Source organism: Tyto alba, unplaced genomic scaffold, assembly GCF_018691265.1.
Source record: "Tyto alba isolate M040663 unplaced genomic scaffold, T.alba_DEE_v4.0 Super-Scaffold_11, whole genome shotgun sequence".
NCBI lineage: Eukaryota > Metazoa > Chordata > Aves > Strigiformes > Tytonidae > Tyto > Tyto alba.
This window is the reverse complement of record NW_024881273.1, coordinates 10,872,047-10,888,105: the sequence shown is the minus strand read 5'-3', so window position 1 is coordinate 10,888,105 and position 16,059 is coordinate 10,872,047. Positions and strand designations below refer to the sequence as shown.

The 16,059-nt window shown below is 46.0% G+C and overlaps 1 protein-coding gene across 6 annotated transcripts in view; it reads left to right on the top strand.

Moving 5' to 3' along the window:
* Positions 1 to 16,059, top strand: part of EHMT1 (euchromatic histone lysine methyltransferase 1) — a 121,636-nt gene that overhangs the window by 20,391 nt on the left and 85,186 nt on the right. The window contains exons 1-3 of one of the 6 annotated variants that reach the window (XM_042786493.1): positions 47 to 136; positions 285 to 394; positions 601 to 714. The exons of 4 other annotated variants lie outside the window; for them this stretch is intronic. In XM_042786493.1, coding sequence (XP_042642427.1) covers positions 670 to 714 — 45 coding nt within the window. In that variant the 5' untranslated portion in view covers positions 47 to 136; positions 285 to 394; positions 601 to 669. Of the gene's footprint in view, positions 1 to 46; positions 137 to 284; positions 395 to 600; positions 715 to 16,059 lie in introns of those variants that run through there. One more of the 6 variants, XM_042786498.1, reaches the window with a different exon arrangement.

The window sequence follows — 16,059 nt, the reverse complement described above, 5'->3', positions numbered from 1 at the left end:
AAAAGATCTCGCGTGAGCATGCTCACTGGAAGATTAATCCTTTAGAGGGAGTTGGAGAGTTAAGCTACTGTAATTTCTCTGCAGTTGGCTGCAGTAAACAACTGCTCTAAAGACACAAGGAAAAAAATTGACGGAGGTATATGGGATTAATGTACATATCTTTTTGTGTTTCTACTTTAAGGTTGAGGGTTTGATAAAGGTTTTTCTCTAAGAGCTGGGGAAGAGGGATCTGTGTAATGATTTTATGGGTGACCTTCATGTTGTGGTTTCTTTTTTTCCTCCAGGCCAAAGTAATCCTATTTCCGTGCAAGGCCATACTGAGGCACGGGCTGACTTTCTAGAGCTGGGGTAGAGCACCAGGGTGACTTCGTGTTGAGTTAAATGATTATACGAGGTGAGGCCTGCTGCACATTGAGCTGTGTTGGTAGAAGGGAGCTGAAAACACGTAGTCCTGTTTAGTTGTGATCAGAACCCAGTGGGACTCGATATGTCATGCTTCTGTTGGAAGGAAAATGTATAAAGGGATTAGCTTTTATTGCCTACAGAATAATAGTCTCTTTTTTTTTTTTTATTTTGCTCCCCCTCCTCCCCATGCCTGAGGAGCTGCAAACCTGTGTCAGATGGGGGAAGAAAAATAATCGTTGAGATATTTTGGCTTTGCTTTAAAGGATGATCACTTTTCGCATGTTGAGGAGAGAATGCCTTGCCAGCAAGGTAAGTGTTGCAGGCACACGGATTGTGTCAAGGTGAAACTGAGCTCCTTCCTTCCCAGTTGCTGCTTTGCGGGTGCATCCTGGAGGAAGGAAAACCTCTCTTAGTTCCTAGTGAGTGAACAGCATTTTATCTACTCGCCTCCAGAAAGCGTGGGTGAAGGAGGATGTGATTTACTGCCCTTGATGCTTTGTATCAGCTTCCTTCAAATACTCACAGCACAAGCGATGGAGGGCCAACCTGGGGGCTCCCAGGACGTCAAGCAGAAATACCTGGGTGGCTTGATTTTTCTCAGGCTGATTCAGCTCAGTGCTTGAGCTGGGAGAGGCTGTGCTCACTAACCATGGCTTGCATCTTTACCTCTTAGAAACGACGAGCTAATCCTTCTGAATGATGAGGAAACGGAGGTGAACTGTCAGCAAAACTTGCCTGGCTTGTGGGGGGCAGGGAAGGGCATCATTTTGAGTGTTATGTACCTAACTGGAATGAATTGCTCCCCTCAAGCTCGAGTTGTGAGAGATCACTCCTCAGCAAGTCTCAGGACTGTGTACGAGTGGAAGAAGGGCACACCCTTCCTCCTTCGAGGAGTGAATAATAATAGATGCAACTCTGCCCGTGCCACTGAAAATTCATGTGTTGCATGGCTATGACAGTAGTCCTGGTGTTACCTGGTGTTAAATTTATGTCCAATGGCAGCAGGATCTGTTTGCAATGATGTGTACTGGAAAATGGCTTCGTATTTCCTTGGAGTGGTGTGAAGAAGGGAATAATAATTCGATAATTTTGCAAATGTCAGTGGCTCCCACTAGATTCATCCTGTGGTAGCTGTCAGCTTACATGTGATACACAGGTGGATGCTAATGCTGTCGGATGAGTTCAGAAGGGCAATTCTATTACAGACTTGGCTGAGCTTGAGATGCTGTGTATTTGAAGAAAATTTTGCCACCCCAATGTTTAGGTTTTTTGCTTAGTCCCTCCTTTTCCCCTCCTTTCCAGAAACTCTGGCTAGCACAGATTGTCTGTTCTGTGGATGGTTTCAGGGAACATTGATGGCTGTGTGCGTAGGGGGAATAATTAGCTACCAAATGCAAATAGATTGTTTCTTGCTGTTTCAAAATCAATGTAATTTCTATTGAGTATGGGTTAATTATATCTTCGTTTTAGTGGGTGTAAGGAAAATAATAGAGATATAGCTATATAAATCTATATAGGGTGGAATGTTGTTTTCAGAATACTGTTTTAGATATTGTGAGAACAAAGACTCGTCTCTTGGAGGACCGTGGTTCTGTTGGGATCCAGTGGTGTTGCATGTTTCTCAGTGGTGGATGAGTGTTTCTATTTAAGATTTTTATCTTATGCCAGCGGCATATCTGTCACCATGACAAGGGGTTTTCAGTTTGGAGGAAAAAGATCAAATTCTAGTTAAAGTGCATTTGGATGAAGGGCTGGGAAATCATTTTTTGAAAAGCAAAGGTAAAAGCAAGAAAGTTAAATCTTAAAATTTATGATCAGGTTGTAACAAAAATACATCTTTCACCTAAAGTGCGTAGGTGGGGAGCTGCTTTACCAGTATGGGACCCAGAGGTCCCATGGCACCAGGACTGGTCCGTACGCTGAAATGAGCTGCTCTGCCCCAGTATTTACTGGTCATCACTGTCTTTCCCTTTTGCAGTGCATGACTTTAGGGAACCTGGATCCATCTTCTCATTCTTGATTGCAACCTCACTGGAAAAAGGAATCAAGTTTGGTTCATCCCTAAAATGGTTTGAACCAGCTTTAAGCTTTTTCCTTCGGTCTTAGTACCCGCGCGGGCATCTCTGGCACCAGAAAACAGGGAGAGGCTCAGCAAAAGGACAAAGGTGACACTGTTTCCTTAGTGCCATGCCTTTTGGTTCAAAGCCAGAGAGTAAAGCCCTCCTCCTCTTCTTGTTTTAGAGTAAAATGGAGAAAATGAGCTATTTTCAGTGGCTGAGGAGAGCCTTGAGCATAGAGCACCGTGCTTCAGCCTTACCAAGCCTTTTGTGGCCTGGGGACTCTGTGCCTCTGGATCGGAGCAGCTTTTGTGACATCCTCAGCCCACAGCTGCTTCCCTCCTGCGCAGGGCTCTTCTTCTCTGCCGAGAAGACATTCAGCGCCTCTCCAGCAAGCCCTGGAACTGATAAGTCTGAAGGGAAAAAACAGCTACATCCAAACTGAATTTCTGCTTGGTTTAAAGTTTGCAGGTGTGTTGTTGGGCTCTGCCGGAGTCGCTCTGCAGATCCCTGCTGGGGTGTTCCCAGGGAGCGGGCACCTCGCTCCTCGTGCGAGCCCCCCAGCCCCCCGGGATGGCCGAACCGAGCGGAGGTCGGTTCCTCAGCCCGGGCAGCTCTCAGCCTGCTGACGGGGGTGCGATGTCTGCTGCAAGGCAGGCTGTGAACCCCAGCAGCCTGTGGGGAACCGGGGTGCCGGTGGAGGGGGAAACAGCCAGTGCTTAGGCTGGAGTCAGCTGGGGAGAGCAGAGGTGTCATCCCACCCAGAACCATCACGCCGGGTGTTTAGCTCCCACACGCCGTGGGGCAGCGCACGTGGGGCTGTGTGGCCTGGGGTGCGTGCAGGGCATGCAGTGCCGGGGACTCCTGGATCCTTTTATTGAGATGGGTAGCTTGAGCTGTTCGGGAGGATTCATTGCCTGAATTTAGAGGCCCCCCTCTTTACATTTCTGTGCAAAATTCTGCCTGCATGGCCAGTTTTGTCTCTTTCTCCATCAGCACAACTTTGTTCAGTGGAGGAACCGAAACCTGAATTTGGGCCTTGCTCACCTCTTTGCTATCGTAGCAGCCATGGACTGTATTCAAAACAGAAAGAACAAAATGGAACTGAATCTTACACGTGTATCTGAAGAAACTCTACACAATACTGGCAATCACAGGCAGGAGAAAGTTACTGTATTGGGTAATCCAGAGCACTGAAGTCCCAGTCTTTAATAATCAAATAATGACCACTTCAAAGCCTCGTGTCGTTGCTTCTCTCCCTTCTAACTGCTTCAGCCAACCTTCAGTCAATTGGCAATGACTTTAAAACCAGACATTATGATATAAACCTTGTAATTATTTGCTGTGATGAATCCTCTTTCTGCTGTGACGTTGTGTGGAAGGGTTTTCTTGTAACACGCAGCATTTCTCCACCTTCATGCCTTACCAAGAGTCACTTTAGAGGAGGAGTTTTATCTCCTGCTCTCCCGCCTTCCTGGCCATTTTGAAGTCCAGCTTATGGCTGCATTTCAGCTTCCTTAACATCCTGAACTAGCTCCTTGCTGCTGCGGCCTTGCTTCGTGCCCTTTCACAGTGCTCTCCCTCTGTCCTGAGCCCTTCTCTGCACGTCCTGGGTGAAGCAGGGAAGGGCCTTGCGGTTTCTCGCCGGCAGAGCCCGTGGGAGCCCTGGGAGGCTGATGGAGCCCTGCTGGGAGAGGGGACCGGAGCAAGCCTGAAAGCAGCAGCTGGCAAAGGGGACTCCCTACCCCCCTGCTCCCTGAGGATTAGTAAGTAAAGTTACAGGCATGGGGGAAGGAGCTGCATTTTTTTAACCTGGTTGTGAAATTAGTAGAATTAACTATATTCCTGTGGTGGATAAGGCTTAATGAATTGATCAGTGTGGAGGACATAGGTTTGAGCTTCGGAGTGTTAGCAAAGCAATACAATGCGGTACGTTATGCTTGGAAAAATATGGTCTGTGGTGAAAGGAAAGATGGAGGAAAAATCCTGCTTTAAAGACCCGCATCCACCTGCAGGGGAAAGATGGAATTAAACAGAGCAGGGAGAGAGCAGAAACGCAGGAGACAGGGCTGTGAGCATGGCAGTTGGAGGAGGAGAGGGCTGTGAGGGATGGATGGATGGATGGATGGATGGATGGATGGATGGATGGATGGATGGATGGATGGATGGATGGGGCTGTGCTGGAGGAGGCTGGTTTTGAAGGTGGTGGTGAAGTGACTTGGTAGCTCCTAAAAAAAAAAAAAAAAATTCAAAAGAAAAGAAGAGGAAATGAACTGTAGGTGATTCTTCAAGCGCCATCTAGTCTGTGACCTACTTGCTGTCACAGTGATTTGCAGCCAGAGAAGCAAACAGAAGAAATGGCTGTTCCCTGTGGGAAGGGCAGGGGTGCCGGTACACGTGGGAGCTCTTCCCAGTGGTGCTTCCTCCAGCTGCTGCAACGTGGCTGCGCCCGGGCACCTGGAGTTTGTACAGCCAGTGCTGGAGAAAGCAAAGGCAGCAGCTTTGAGTCATGCATTTCCCTCTGGTGTCACAGCGGTGGAGGAGGGCAGTGCCGGATCCTGGAACCAGGCTCAGATTTATGAGCTGGCTTAAATGCGTGGGCTCCTTGATGCACGAGCGAGCTCCTTCCCGGGAGGGGTGCGGGGCACTGCGTAACTGGCCTGTCTGGGGACGCGGCTCACTGGGACACAATACGAACAGTTGAAATTATTAAGGAGGTTAGGGATGAATAATCCACTGCAAACTAAAAGTCTGCTTTCTCCCACTTCTGCTCCTTCAGGAGCCCCCACTAACCTGATCATTCTTAATCTCATCTTATTTTCCAGATCATCAATTTGATTTCTCAGTACTTTTATAGTCCTTAGTGTTCCCAGGAATCTGTGCCTCCATCAATTATCTCTGTTTCTTTTTCGAGGCTGTGGCAACCTTGAACCACAGTTTCCATACTATTTTTATAACTCACACTGATTATCAGAGGAGTCTTTCAGAAATAACTGTGCAGTTCTTACCAAGGTATCCCAAATTTTTCTTAGTAAATAATAACTTAATCTCTTGCTCATATGAACTTGAAGGCTCTCCTTTTCCTCTTGTTCACTTCTCCCACTGGGGCTTGGGGGTTACATGCCTTACCTTTAACTTAATTCATATATGTACATATACATGCATGTCACTGTATCAGATACTTCTTTAGCCATATTAATCATGATGCTGAGCATCTAGTGCTACAAGCTGGCGTTAAATTGTGGCATAGATTCGACAGCCGCTCTGTGCCTTCGCATTCATCAGCAAGCATTAACACGTAACCTTCCTTTGCTTTTTGTTGCAGCTGGTTCCAATATCTTCTACAGTGCTCAAAATCCAGATAAATTCATTATTCTCAACAGACTCAGTGGGGATTTATTGGGGGCAGAGCCTTGGATGCAGAGGGGACCTGACCCTAAAAAGCAGTGACCTGCAGTTGTCAGTGCCCGGTGCTGTGGCTGCTCTTACTCCTGTGACGCTTCCTGCTGGGACGGGGGGCGAGCCTGGGGCTGCTTCAGATTTACCTCTGTATAAAATGAGACTGGGAAGTAGCCTTTGTATCTGTTTTTGGAGGGCATTCTAAATTGCTATATTAAATGAACAAAAAATGTGGCTCCAAGAGTATCTGAAATGACAGCCCTCCTCCTGTTGATGGCATATAGGGAGTTTTTTGTGAGTTAGCACTCCAAGGTTATTTAACTCCAAAACTTCTGCACTTGCCTGGCAAACTCCATCCAAGAAAATCTTTTCTTTGGAAAGAAAAATGAAAAAAAGTCCTCTGTTTTTCATAAGTTGTGAATTGTGCTCTTGTCTAAGCTGATTATTTTATTTATTCTAATAATCCTCTCTTCCAGAATAAAGGAAAATTAATTGTCTTCCTATTTCCATAATGATTTGCCCTTCAGACAGTTGCCAGGCAAAGTGCTTAAAACCTGAAATGAAAAGATGGTGAATATTTACAATCATTGAGCTACTGTAGGAACATGTTTGTATTTTAATAGGGTGGTATTCAAGTAGTCCCAGAGAGTGCTATTTGCTCTGTGTTCTGTAGGATTATGAGGGTTTTCTTTTTTTGCTTCTGCATGTTCAAATGGGGTCAAGCCTGCTGTGGTAGATAGTGCAAGTCTTATGTAGGATTTTACTAGCAGTATGGACTGCTTGCAATTGAAGCCCTAAAATTATCTGGCATTAATGGGGAGCGTTGTCCTTGGGCTTCGCTGTGGTTGTTTGCAGGGAAGGTGGCTTTGCTGCATTTCAGTGCCTGGAGGTGGGCAAGGACTTCCTTCCTTACAGGTGTGATGGGACAAGAATTTCCCTGCAAGAGCTTTTCACCGACACCTACCTGGTTCTTGGCTATTTTTAACTTTGTCTGGCTGAAAATAAAGTTACCTGATTAATTTGGGAAAATGCTGGAATGCTTCCTTAAAAGGCTCAAATGTGATATAATATTCAGTGATGCATCTCAGAGCTAAATTAGAGCTTTTGTGGGTGCGTTGGTTGAGGAAGGGAGTTTCATATTTTATCAGCTAACACATTTATTTTTTATACCAGGCTACACGTTCAGGGCACGCTGGTGAAACTGGTGTGGAAGCAGTGGCACAGCTCCAGATCTAGACAAGCATCAGGGGAGTGGTGAATCTGCCCTCTGCTTTTCTTTCCTGTTTTTTTCCAACAAGCTTTGAGAAAGACATAAAAACTTGGAGCTGGGGGTGGCTGTGCTTCCAATGGGGGATTGTGCTGCAGGTGGGTGAAGAGAAAAAGCACAGTGCGTTAAAATCAAGAGTCTTGTGTAAGGAAAAGGGTTTGTTGCCCTGTCATTCATGTCCCTATAAGCATTGGCCATCCAGGTGTGGGCTCCCAGGTGTAGGGACAGGAGAGATGGAGCTCATCTCCACTGTATTAAGGGAAAAGGTGCTGGCACCAGACCTGGATGTGGCCCTGGCTCTTTCCTCATCTCCCAGCATGACTGGAGGAGTTGGGGACAGCTTCAGTGCTGTGTTTCAACACAAGAAACCACATGGCAATAAATTCTTCATATCTGTCGTATGTTTCCCTCTCCCCTTATGTGAAATTGCTCCAAAGGAGCAGAGTGTAATCCATCACAGACTAGAGAAGGGTAGGAGTTAATTCATTTTCATGATCTTTCTGTAGCACTTAGTCCAGCTAATAGTAATTTGTCTTACTTGGCTGCTGCAGTAATCCCATAAGGGACCCACTGGGAGAAGGCTCGGCACAAAGGACCCATGGCCCCTGGGTATTTCCATTAGCTGAGGAGCACATGTGATCATCTGTTGCATTTACAGCCAGAGTTTTGTGCGGCCATCTCAAGCAGAAGAACAATGGAGGTATCTTAATACCACCCAACTCTAGGGGACTACAGTACCCAGGTGAGACAGCGGTTCATTGCCCAAATGTCCCTTAGTACAGGGGAGGGAGGGAGGGAGGGAGGGAGGGAGGGAGACAGACTCTTTCCTGGTTAGAGCCGGCTTAGGGCTCATAAAACCAGGTGTGTGAATGTCCTCCACCGGTCTCACTGGCTGAGCCATGCATATAACAATCTTTTGTTTTCTGTTAAACATCATAAATCTGGCAGGGGAATTCATTAGCAAGAGTCCCGGCAGACTTTGATTTTGCCAAAGATTGATTTCGAATGATTCTCCTTCCTCTTAATAGGAGACATCTCTCTTCCCTGTTCAGAAGTCCTGGCGGGGTGTAGGTGTAGGCTGCGGTGTAAAACCCCCCAGTTTTGTTTGTTCTGTAGTTGGTATGGATTGCTGTTTCTTGCTGTTGGTGCACTTGTCTTGTTGCGCATAGTGTGGAAGAAGTTATCCCATACAGAGAACACTCGGGTGGCCACCTTCTGTCTGTTGAAAGCTGCTGCTGATTTCAATATTTTAGGCTCAGTCTCTTAAATCACAGATAGAGTTGTCTTTCCAGCTAGCACAAACCCATACAGTTAATTGAAGTAGGTGAAAATACTCTAATTTACAGTGGTTATGGTCCTGATCTGTAGGCAGCATAAACTGCGTATGCATGATGTGGAGGGAGAAGCCTGACTTTATCAGTCACACAATCTTGTGTAAAATAGCTCCATGCTTGCTGGCATGGTTACCAGAAGGGCTTTTGAAATAGCAGAGGTTGTGAAATCGTGGCAGGGAACATCAGAGGATGGGAGCTGTGCTAGAGGAGAACGTGTGCCCCTTCCTACAGCACAGCAAAGACTGGAAAAGTGGCTGTATTTTTCTAAGGCACCTTCCTCATGCTCCCGGCATTTCATGTGCTGGGAAGTGACCTACAAGCCTTTTTCAAATGAGAAGAGTTTTACAGACATAGCCTTTTCTCCTGATCTTTTCATGGCTCTTTGCAGAAGTAACTCTGTTTGTTAGCTGGGAGCTGTTACTAGTCCCGTGAGACAATGCTGCTTTTGAAAATTAAAAAAATTTTTTAGCTGCCCATCACTATACTGATAATCTTATGTGTCCTGTTCCCTGAGAGAGTTTTTGCCCTTCCTGGATCTCATCCTGATCCCTGCTTGCAAAAACAAATCCCGGGTTGCTGATGAAATCAGTTGTCTGGTGCACTGCATCATCTATGATTGTGCAGGGAGGGAAGGAACCGGTGCCCTGCCAGAATAGCAGCGCATTAAGTGTTTTGCTTCGGCTAAGGGAGTCCAATCTTCCTTCCTCTGTATCCCCTGTCTAGCTGAAGTAAGAGAAGATTATCATATTCAGGTCCTCAAGAGTATTTTCTCTTGGTCTTGTGGTTAGGATTGATTATTGCACAGCATCAACAGTCTTTCCTTCCTCTCCCTTCCCAGCACATCAGCACATATATTACATACACAACGGAGGTGGACTGAAGGGACTGACAGATCTCCACCGTTAACGATGAGCCTGTAAATGAATGTTTAGTGCTGGCAGTATCACTGTATGCTCTGGTCTTTCATCCTCCGGAGCTCATGGACAAGAAAATCATAAGAAGCAGGCGATGCTACTCTGCTTGTGCTGCCTGTTCAGCTCCTCCTGGTGAGCAGCTCCCCCAGGAAACACCCTTGTAGTCCTGCCTTTTGGTGTGAACAACTTGTTTCGACTGTCTGTGCTGTGGAGCAGCCTGGGCTGACTGGTTTTTCTGGTGGGCACCTTTGTGATGAGCTGGCATTCTCCAGATGGCAGCTCCAAAGGAATCGCTAGGTCCTGTGTGTGAACTTCAGGTGGAAGAAGAATTCACAGTGACCATGTGTCTAGTAGGCTGCATCTGTATTAAAAAAATATATCTTCTTCTCTTGGTTTTGTAAGATCGGTGGTATTGCTTGCTTTGAATGCTTTATTTTGCTTTTTCGTGGTTGTGGTTTTCTTTGTCTCCATGCACCTATAACGTCACAGCGCTGAGCACAAGTGTTAACTATAAAATTAGAGCCATCTGTGAGGTCTGGAACGGGGGGTGGGGAGGAAGGAGGAGGTGTTGCTTCCAAAAATCTGGTTAAAAATCAAACTGCTGGATTTTGAGTGACAGGTCAAGACTAGCTGCTTGTCTCTGTTTACTTTTCCTTGGGATTTGGATACTTGTACAGGCCCTGTGCGCTGCAGTACTAGATGGCCACATAAATTTGCACGGAGTTTCACTGGCCTGTTGGGGCTGGGCTGGGGTATGTCTGGAGGGCTCATTTCTCAGCACTGCAGATTTGTTGGTTTCCCCACAGAGCTATTGTCTGAAGAGACACCAATAGACGCTTGCTATTGATTCTTTGTCTGGATTTATATATATATAACTATATATATTTATGCGAGTATGTGTGTACATGTATTTTGATACATCAGATTGACTGAACAAACTTTCTTCTTTCTGAGTCACTGCTGCATTTTGAAGCAGGTGGAAGAGTTGGCATGGCTGAGATGATGCTTATTGGGCCTTTCTGAGGTTTCCAGGACTCAGAAAAAAATGAAGAATGGATGATTTAGATTTGAGGGACAACAACAACAAAAAAAAACCCCAAACAAAAAAATCTTTATCACATTTCGAATCTTCCATCTCCCCTCTCTTCCAAATGTGCTTTTTAAAGAGTTACAAATGCTTGTTGGCATAGAAACTACAGAATCTGAGTGAAGCATGCAAATGTAAAAGGAGCCATTCTGCCTGAGCAACATGGACTGAGCCTCTGCAAAGCTGGCTAAAATCTTTTCCGAGGCAAAGAAAATTGTCCAGATGTTGCTTGAATTATAATGGCACTAAATATTTAGGTTTTTCAATTTGCACTTAAATCCAAAAAAATCTTGAAATTTAGGGAATGCAGATCCATTACCAGTGGGCTTTCTTTTCTTATGAAAGAATTTGTAGTCCAAAAATATTGCTAAAATCTGTTTGGCTCTGAGTAGTGCCAAATCCTCATTAAAACATGTGGATATTTCTGTGGTTTAATCTGTTAGAAATGCATTCGGGATCCAGTTATGTTAAATTAAGCAACAATATTGGCCTGGATGTTGTTTGAAATATTAAATGTGGCAGTCGGAACACCAAGCAAAATGTTTGCACATTTTAATCGTTCGATGAGTAATTTTTTTTATTTTATTCCGAGGAATGATCGAGAGCACTTAAAAACTATCCCTGCTCTCCTCGATTCACCTCCTTCCCCCCGCCAGGCTCTGGGAGCGGCGCAGCACCCCGGCTCCTCGCTTCCCCTCCCAGCCCAGTCCACGATGGGATGGAGCCGTGGCGTGCTGGGAGGATGCTGCTGCCTTTGAGCTTGCTCCTCGCCACCTCCCGTGGTGGGGAGCGCGTGGACGCGCCCGTGTAGGCCTCCAAAATCCTTGATGGGAAATCTAAATACCCAACACGGCCAGACAGAGGTACGCATCCCGCCAGGCTTTCCCTAGGAGGTTTTTACTGCTGATTCTTCACTCCATTGGGGTTTCCTAAAGACTGCCTCGGACAAAATGCCTCTAAACTGAAGTGGCTCCGCGGCACGCAGCGGCGGGTTGTCTCCTGGCCGGTTTATCCCCGCGCCGGAGGCTCCGGCAGCATGGAGCCCCCGCGCTTGCCAGCTGTGCGCTGCAAAGGGCCGCGCCGAGGGTGCTGCTGCTGGGAGCGCTCCCTCTGCGCCTCTGCCTTCCCAGCAGGTAAGGCCACGGATTGCGAAGGTGCTTTGTCTTGCCGACTAGTTATGTATTATTTTTTTTTTTTTCCCCCCTTCAGTTGTTAATTGCCTAGTGGTAAGGCAGGCCCCCCCTTTTTTTTTTTTTTTTTTTTTTTGCTTTAAATGCAGCTGTGCCGAGGAAGGGCTTCGCTGTTGTGAATGTCGGCGCGGATGGCAAAGGGAGCCATGAAACACTGCTCGCAGTCTGCCGTGCCTTGGGACACATTCGTAATATATAGTATGTAGAAAATGTCACTGCGGGGCGGGTTTTTAATGGGGTGTGGGGGACTGTTTGCTTTTAAATTTGACACATTGCAAAAGTAGCTCAATGTTGGTGCCTTGTTCATTGTTAAAGGTTAAAGATTAGGGTAGTCAGGTATATTAACAGTTTTTTATACAGCCTTTTGTTTTGGGGCCTTTTTAATTGCGTGGCAGCTTGTGTTGTATTAAAATGAGCACCTAGCTGAAAAGTGGTACAAAGCAGGATCGTGTTGCCAGTACCTGTGTGTGACTTGATAGCATTCACGCCTCTTTGTTGTCAGACATAAAAAGGGCAGTGTAGAAAGTTGGTAGGCTCAATATTCAACCATGCTTTACCTTTTTTCTTTTCCTTTTTAGTATAAAGTGCATACTTTTCTGTGGGATAGTTTGAGTTTTTTGAAAAAAGCAACACTGAAGCTTCAGCACAATTTCCTTTATTATTTTAATTTGAAGAATAATGAGTATATGATGATAAATGAGGATTGTTAATGATTCATGATGGAAGAAAGCAAGCGAAAATATAAGGCATAATGGAACAGAGGTCATTGCTGCAAATGTCCTCTGGAAAAGCAAACGGGCATACTGGGGAGGGGAGGCAGAGGTCCAAAGTCAGAAGAGAAATCAGCATCAACCCTTCTTTTAGCTGGATTTTGTGGCTCTGAAATGCACCACGTGGAGGGTCCAAGCCCCAACAAAGTCCCTGGGAGGAGATCTGATGGCTCCACCGCTGCTTGCTTGTTTGATTGCTCATCCCATTCTCCCTCTATTGGCTTTGTCAGCTTTGCTGTAGGAACCCTGTAGCACAAATTAACTACAAGCAGGTGCTTAATTTATTTAAGTAGGGTTTTTAATGCTTAAATTGTGTTGCTAACTTGGACCAAAGTGCCTTGAAGCCTGCAGAGTCAAGGCTACGCTACGTGGGAGAGGCTCAGAGGCACGCTCCTCCCTCAGTCTGTGTGCTAGCTGTGCAGGGCTGGCCGAGACCCCCTTTCCCAGGGTGACAGTGCCAGCTGCCTTGCACAGACCTTCTTCACCTTACGGGGTCCTCGCTTTTTTGGGGTAAGCATGAACTTTGAGAGGTTTGATTAAGCTGTAAAGCCTGCAGTTGGTTGTGCTGTATGAGAAGGGGTATCTGGTGTTGCCTGAGCCTTTGGCTCAAAGCTGTGGACTTGCGGAGCGGCAGCGGAGTGGCAGGGCGGGCAGCTGGGGCTGCCGGGGGGCTGTGCTCTGTGTGGGAAGCCTTCAGTTCCACCACTTATTTCACCCATGAGTTTTATTTGCAAAGGGATGTTTCTCTTCGTTGTTGGACTGGGTTTGTATTTTTGCTGCACTAATACTTGCTTAACAGTTCACCTGGGGCAGCTGCTTAAAACCCGAGTTTTCAGACAGGATCCCATATGCATTTAATAGAGCAGCATCAGTAGCTGGGCAGGACAAGGTAGGCCAAGCTCGTAGAAAAATCTTGAATGAAGGACAGAGAAGCAAGAAAACTCTTCCTTGTATTTCCACATATGTGGATGTGTGTACATATGTGTTCAGTGATATACATTATCCCTTTTCACTGGTTACGTATTAATGGGAATGAGCATTTAGATTTATCCTGAGGTTATATTAGGATACCAGAGACTACTCCCGCAGCAGCAGTACCTTTCTATCTGTTGGGTCAGTGGAGTGTGTATATATCTTCGGAGTGAATTTGGTGGGTTTTGAGATGAGAGCAGGGATCTTGGCGGGGTTTTGGTTGTTTCCACGTGGGTTTGCTCACTTTCAGAGTCTGCAGAATAAAGCAGTTAAGCCTTGTTGACTGCACCTCTAGGTAAGCAGCAGCAGGATCTTTGTTTTAAAACCTGCCCTCAAAAGATAGTAAGAAAGAATTAGAAAGACAGAAGTGGGATGGAGAGAATAAATTTGAAACAGAAGAGAAAGAAAATACAGGAATTAATAACAGGGGAAGAGAGTTCAAAACAGAAGAGAAAAAACGTCATGGACAATGAAGCTTTGAAACATGAGGGGATTGGGCATCTGTGCACGTGAGCACCTGCAAACAGAAAAAACTATGATCTCAAAGCAAGGTTGAAGGAAAGACCTGGATATGTAAGCAGGAAGATGGGAAACAGGTGAAGATGGCAAACAAAAGGAGGGATTAGGAGGCACGTGCTGATTGTTGTCTCTGCAGCAGGCTGAAAAATATTTGCTTTAATTGTCCTTTATGCCAGTGACTAGGAAGCGATACAAAAAAGTCTGCTGAGCCCAGAATATGGATGGAGTGATGAATGGGAAGGACTGACCTTGCATTCTCCACGGGGGGCATCTCAAGGGTCTCTGGTTCCCATTGTTGAGGAGAGGCTGGAGAAGGCAGTGCTCTACCAGGTTTAGAAATGTTCTGATTTCGAAGGTCTGGAATCCATTGGGATGAATGAATCCATTGGGATGAACGGCTGGATCCATTGGGGTATAGCTCTTTAAAACAAACTGGTGGCAGCAACCTTCCTTCTTCCCGAGCAGATTGACAGACTCCTGAGGGTGAAGTTAACTGATGAGTGCAAGGCAGCGTTACAGGGATTAGAAATGAGGTATAAAAACCTGGGAAAAATAAACGGGTAAGAATCCCTCAAATTACTCGTCTTGGTTATTTTATATACACTTTGGTGTCCTTCCTCCATTGCTTGGATCTGAACAGAAGGTCCCATGTACTAGCATCCCTCGCTACAGAGTTAGTCTTGCTGAATAAACACGAGACTGGCATTTATTTAGACTGGAACGTACAACCTGCACTATTTCAGGAAAATTTGTGTGTGCTTGTGTTACTTAGGAACCATGTTTTATTTTGTTGTTGTTGTTTTTGTTTGGTTGGTTTTTGTTTTTTTTTTTTTTTTGTTTGTTTGCTTGTTTGTTTGCTTGTGCATAGCAGTGGATGCTGCTTCTTCTTGAGTTTTTATAGTTTAAAGTCGAACTTTGATTTATGACATCCCTTCAATCTCCTTGGGAATGAGGCCTATTTAGATTAGCAGTGGGATATGCAGGGGTTTAAAGGAACTTCTGCAATGCTTTTTTCAGTATAGAGAGGAAGAAGAGTGTTAAATGCAGTTTGAAATGATGAGCATTTTGGGGTGCTTTACAGCTGATCCTTTACACTGTTCCTTCTAGAGAAGGACACAGAAAAAAAAAAAAAATTGGTGCTCCAGGCATGTCATGGCATATTGATCTGTAAATATCTACCCTTGCAGGTTTCACACCAACATCTGAGGCATGTCAGGAAAGGGGAATATCAGAAATATTACTGTGATGATGGCAGTACCCCAGGGATGTTCCCATTCTAACCATCTGGGTTAATGTTGTTGTTATCATGATCTGCGTGGGCCTCTCCCTGCCCCCTTTCTTGAAAGGGGGAAACAAGCCACGGCCAGTCCTCCTGCTAGGATGAGGATATTGTCTACCCGCGGTCAAGGCTTAGAAGCATTTGTGTTTGTATCGGGTGTCTGCTGATGCCTTGCACCGGCCTGCGAGGAGAAGACAGGACACTGTCTCCAAGGCAGGTTGCAGGTGCTCTGGCCTGGCTGGGAAGGTCCCTCCTGTGCAGGCTCAGGACCTTGCTGCAAGCCCGTGCTGTTTGGTCTATAATTATATTGCGGGTAGAACGGTGCAGGGTACATATCCATTGAAAAGACTGCAAAGGATTTTACTTCCTCTCAGGGTTTTTGCTTTGAACCAATATATCACTAAGCCCAAGCGAGGGCACACTGATTTTTGAAGCAGTCCCACGCATTTCAACGGGGACTGTTTTGGAGGCTGGGTGTCTGAGGCCAGCCCCTTACCTGCGGCTTCCAGGTGCTTTGCCAGACCAGCGCTGCAGCTCCCACGTTGACACTGGTCTGTCACAAGAGCTGAACATGCCAAGGACACAATAAAAAAGCTAGGTGATGTTTGCCAGGTGATGCAGCAGCTCTTCGCTTGACTCTCGCCCATCTGGGGAAGGATCATCCCGCAGCCTGTGAGAGGCACAACGAACGTGCCATGGTAACGCTCTGCAACACCCTCCCTCCGCTGACGGTGCCTGGCTGTATATTGTCAGCTGTTGACTAGCAGGGAATCCTGGAAATCTTTCTTGGAGGGCCATATTCTGCCCGGCTGGCTGCTTTTTCTTGGCTTGTGCGTGAAAACAATGCCAAAATTCAGTTCCCCAAG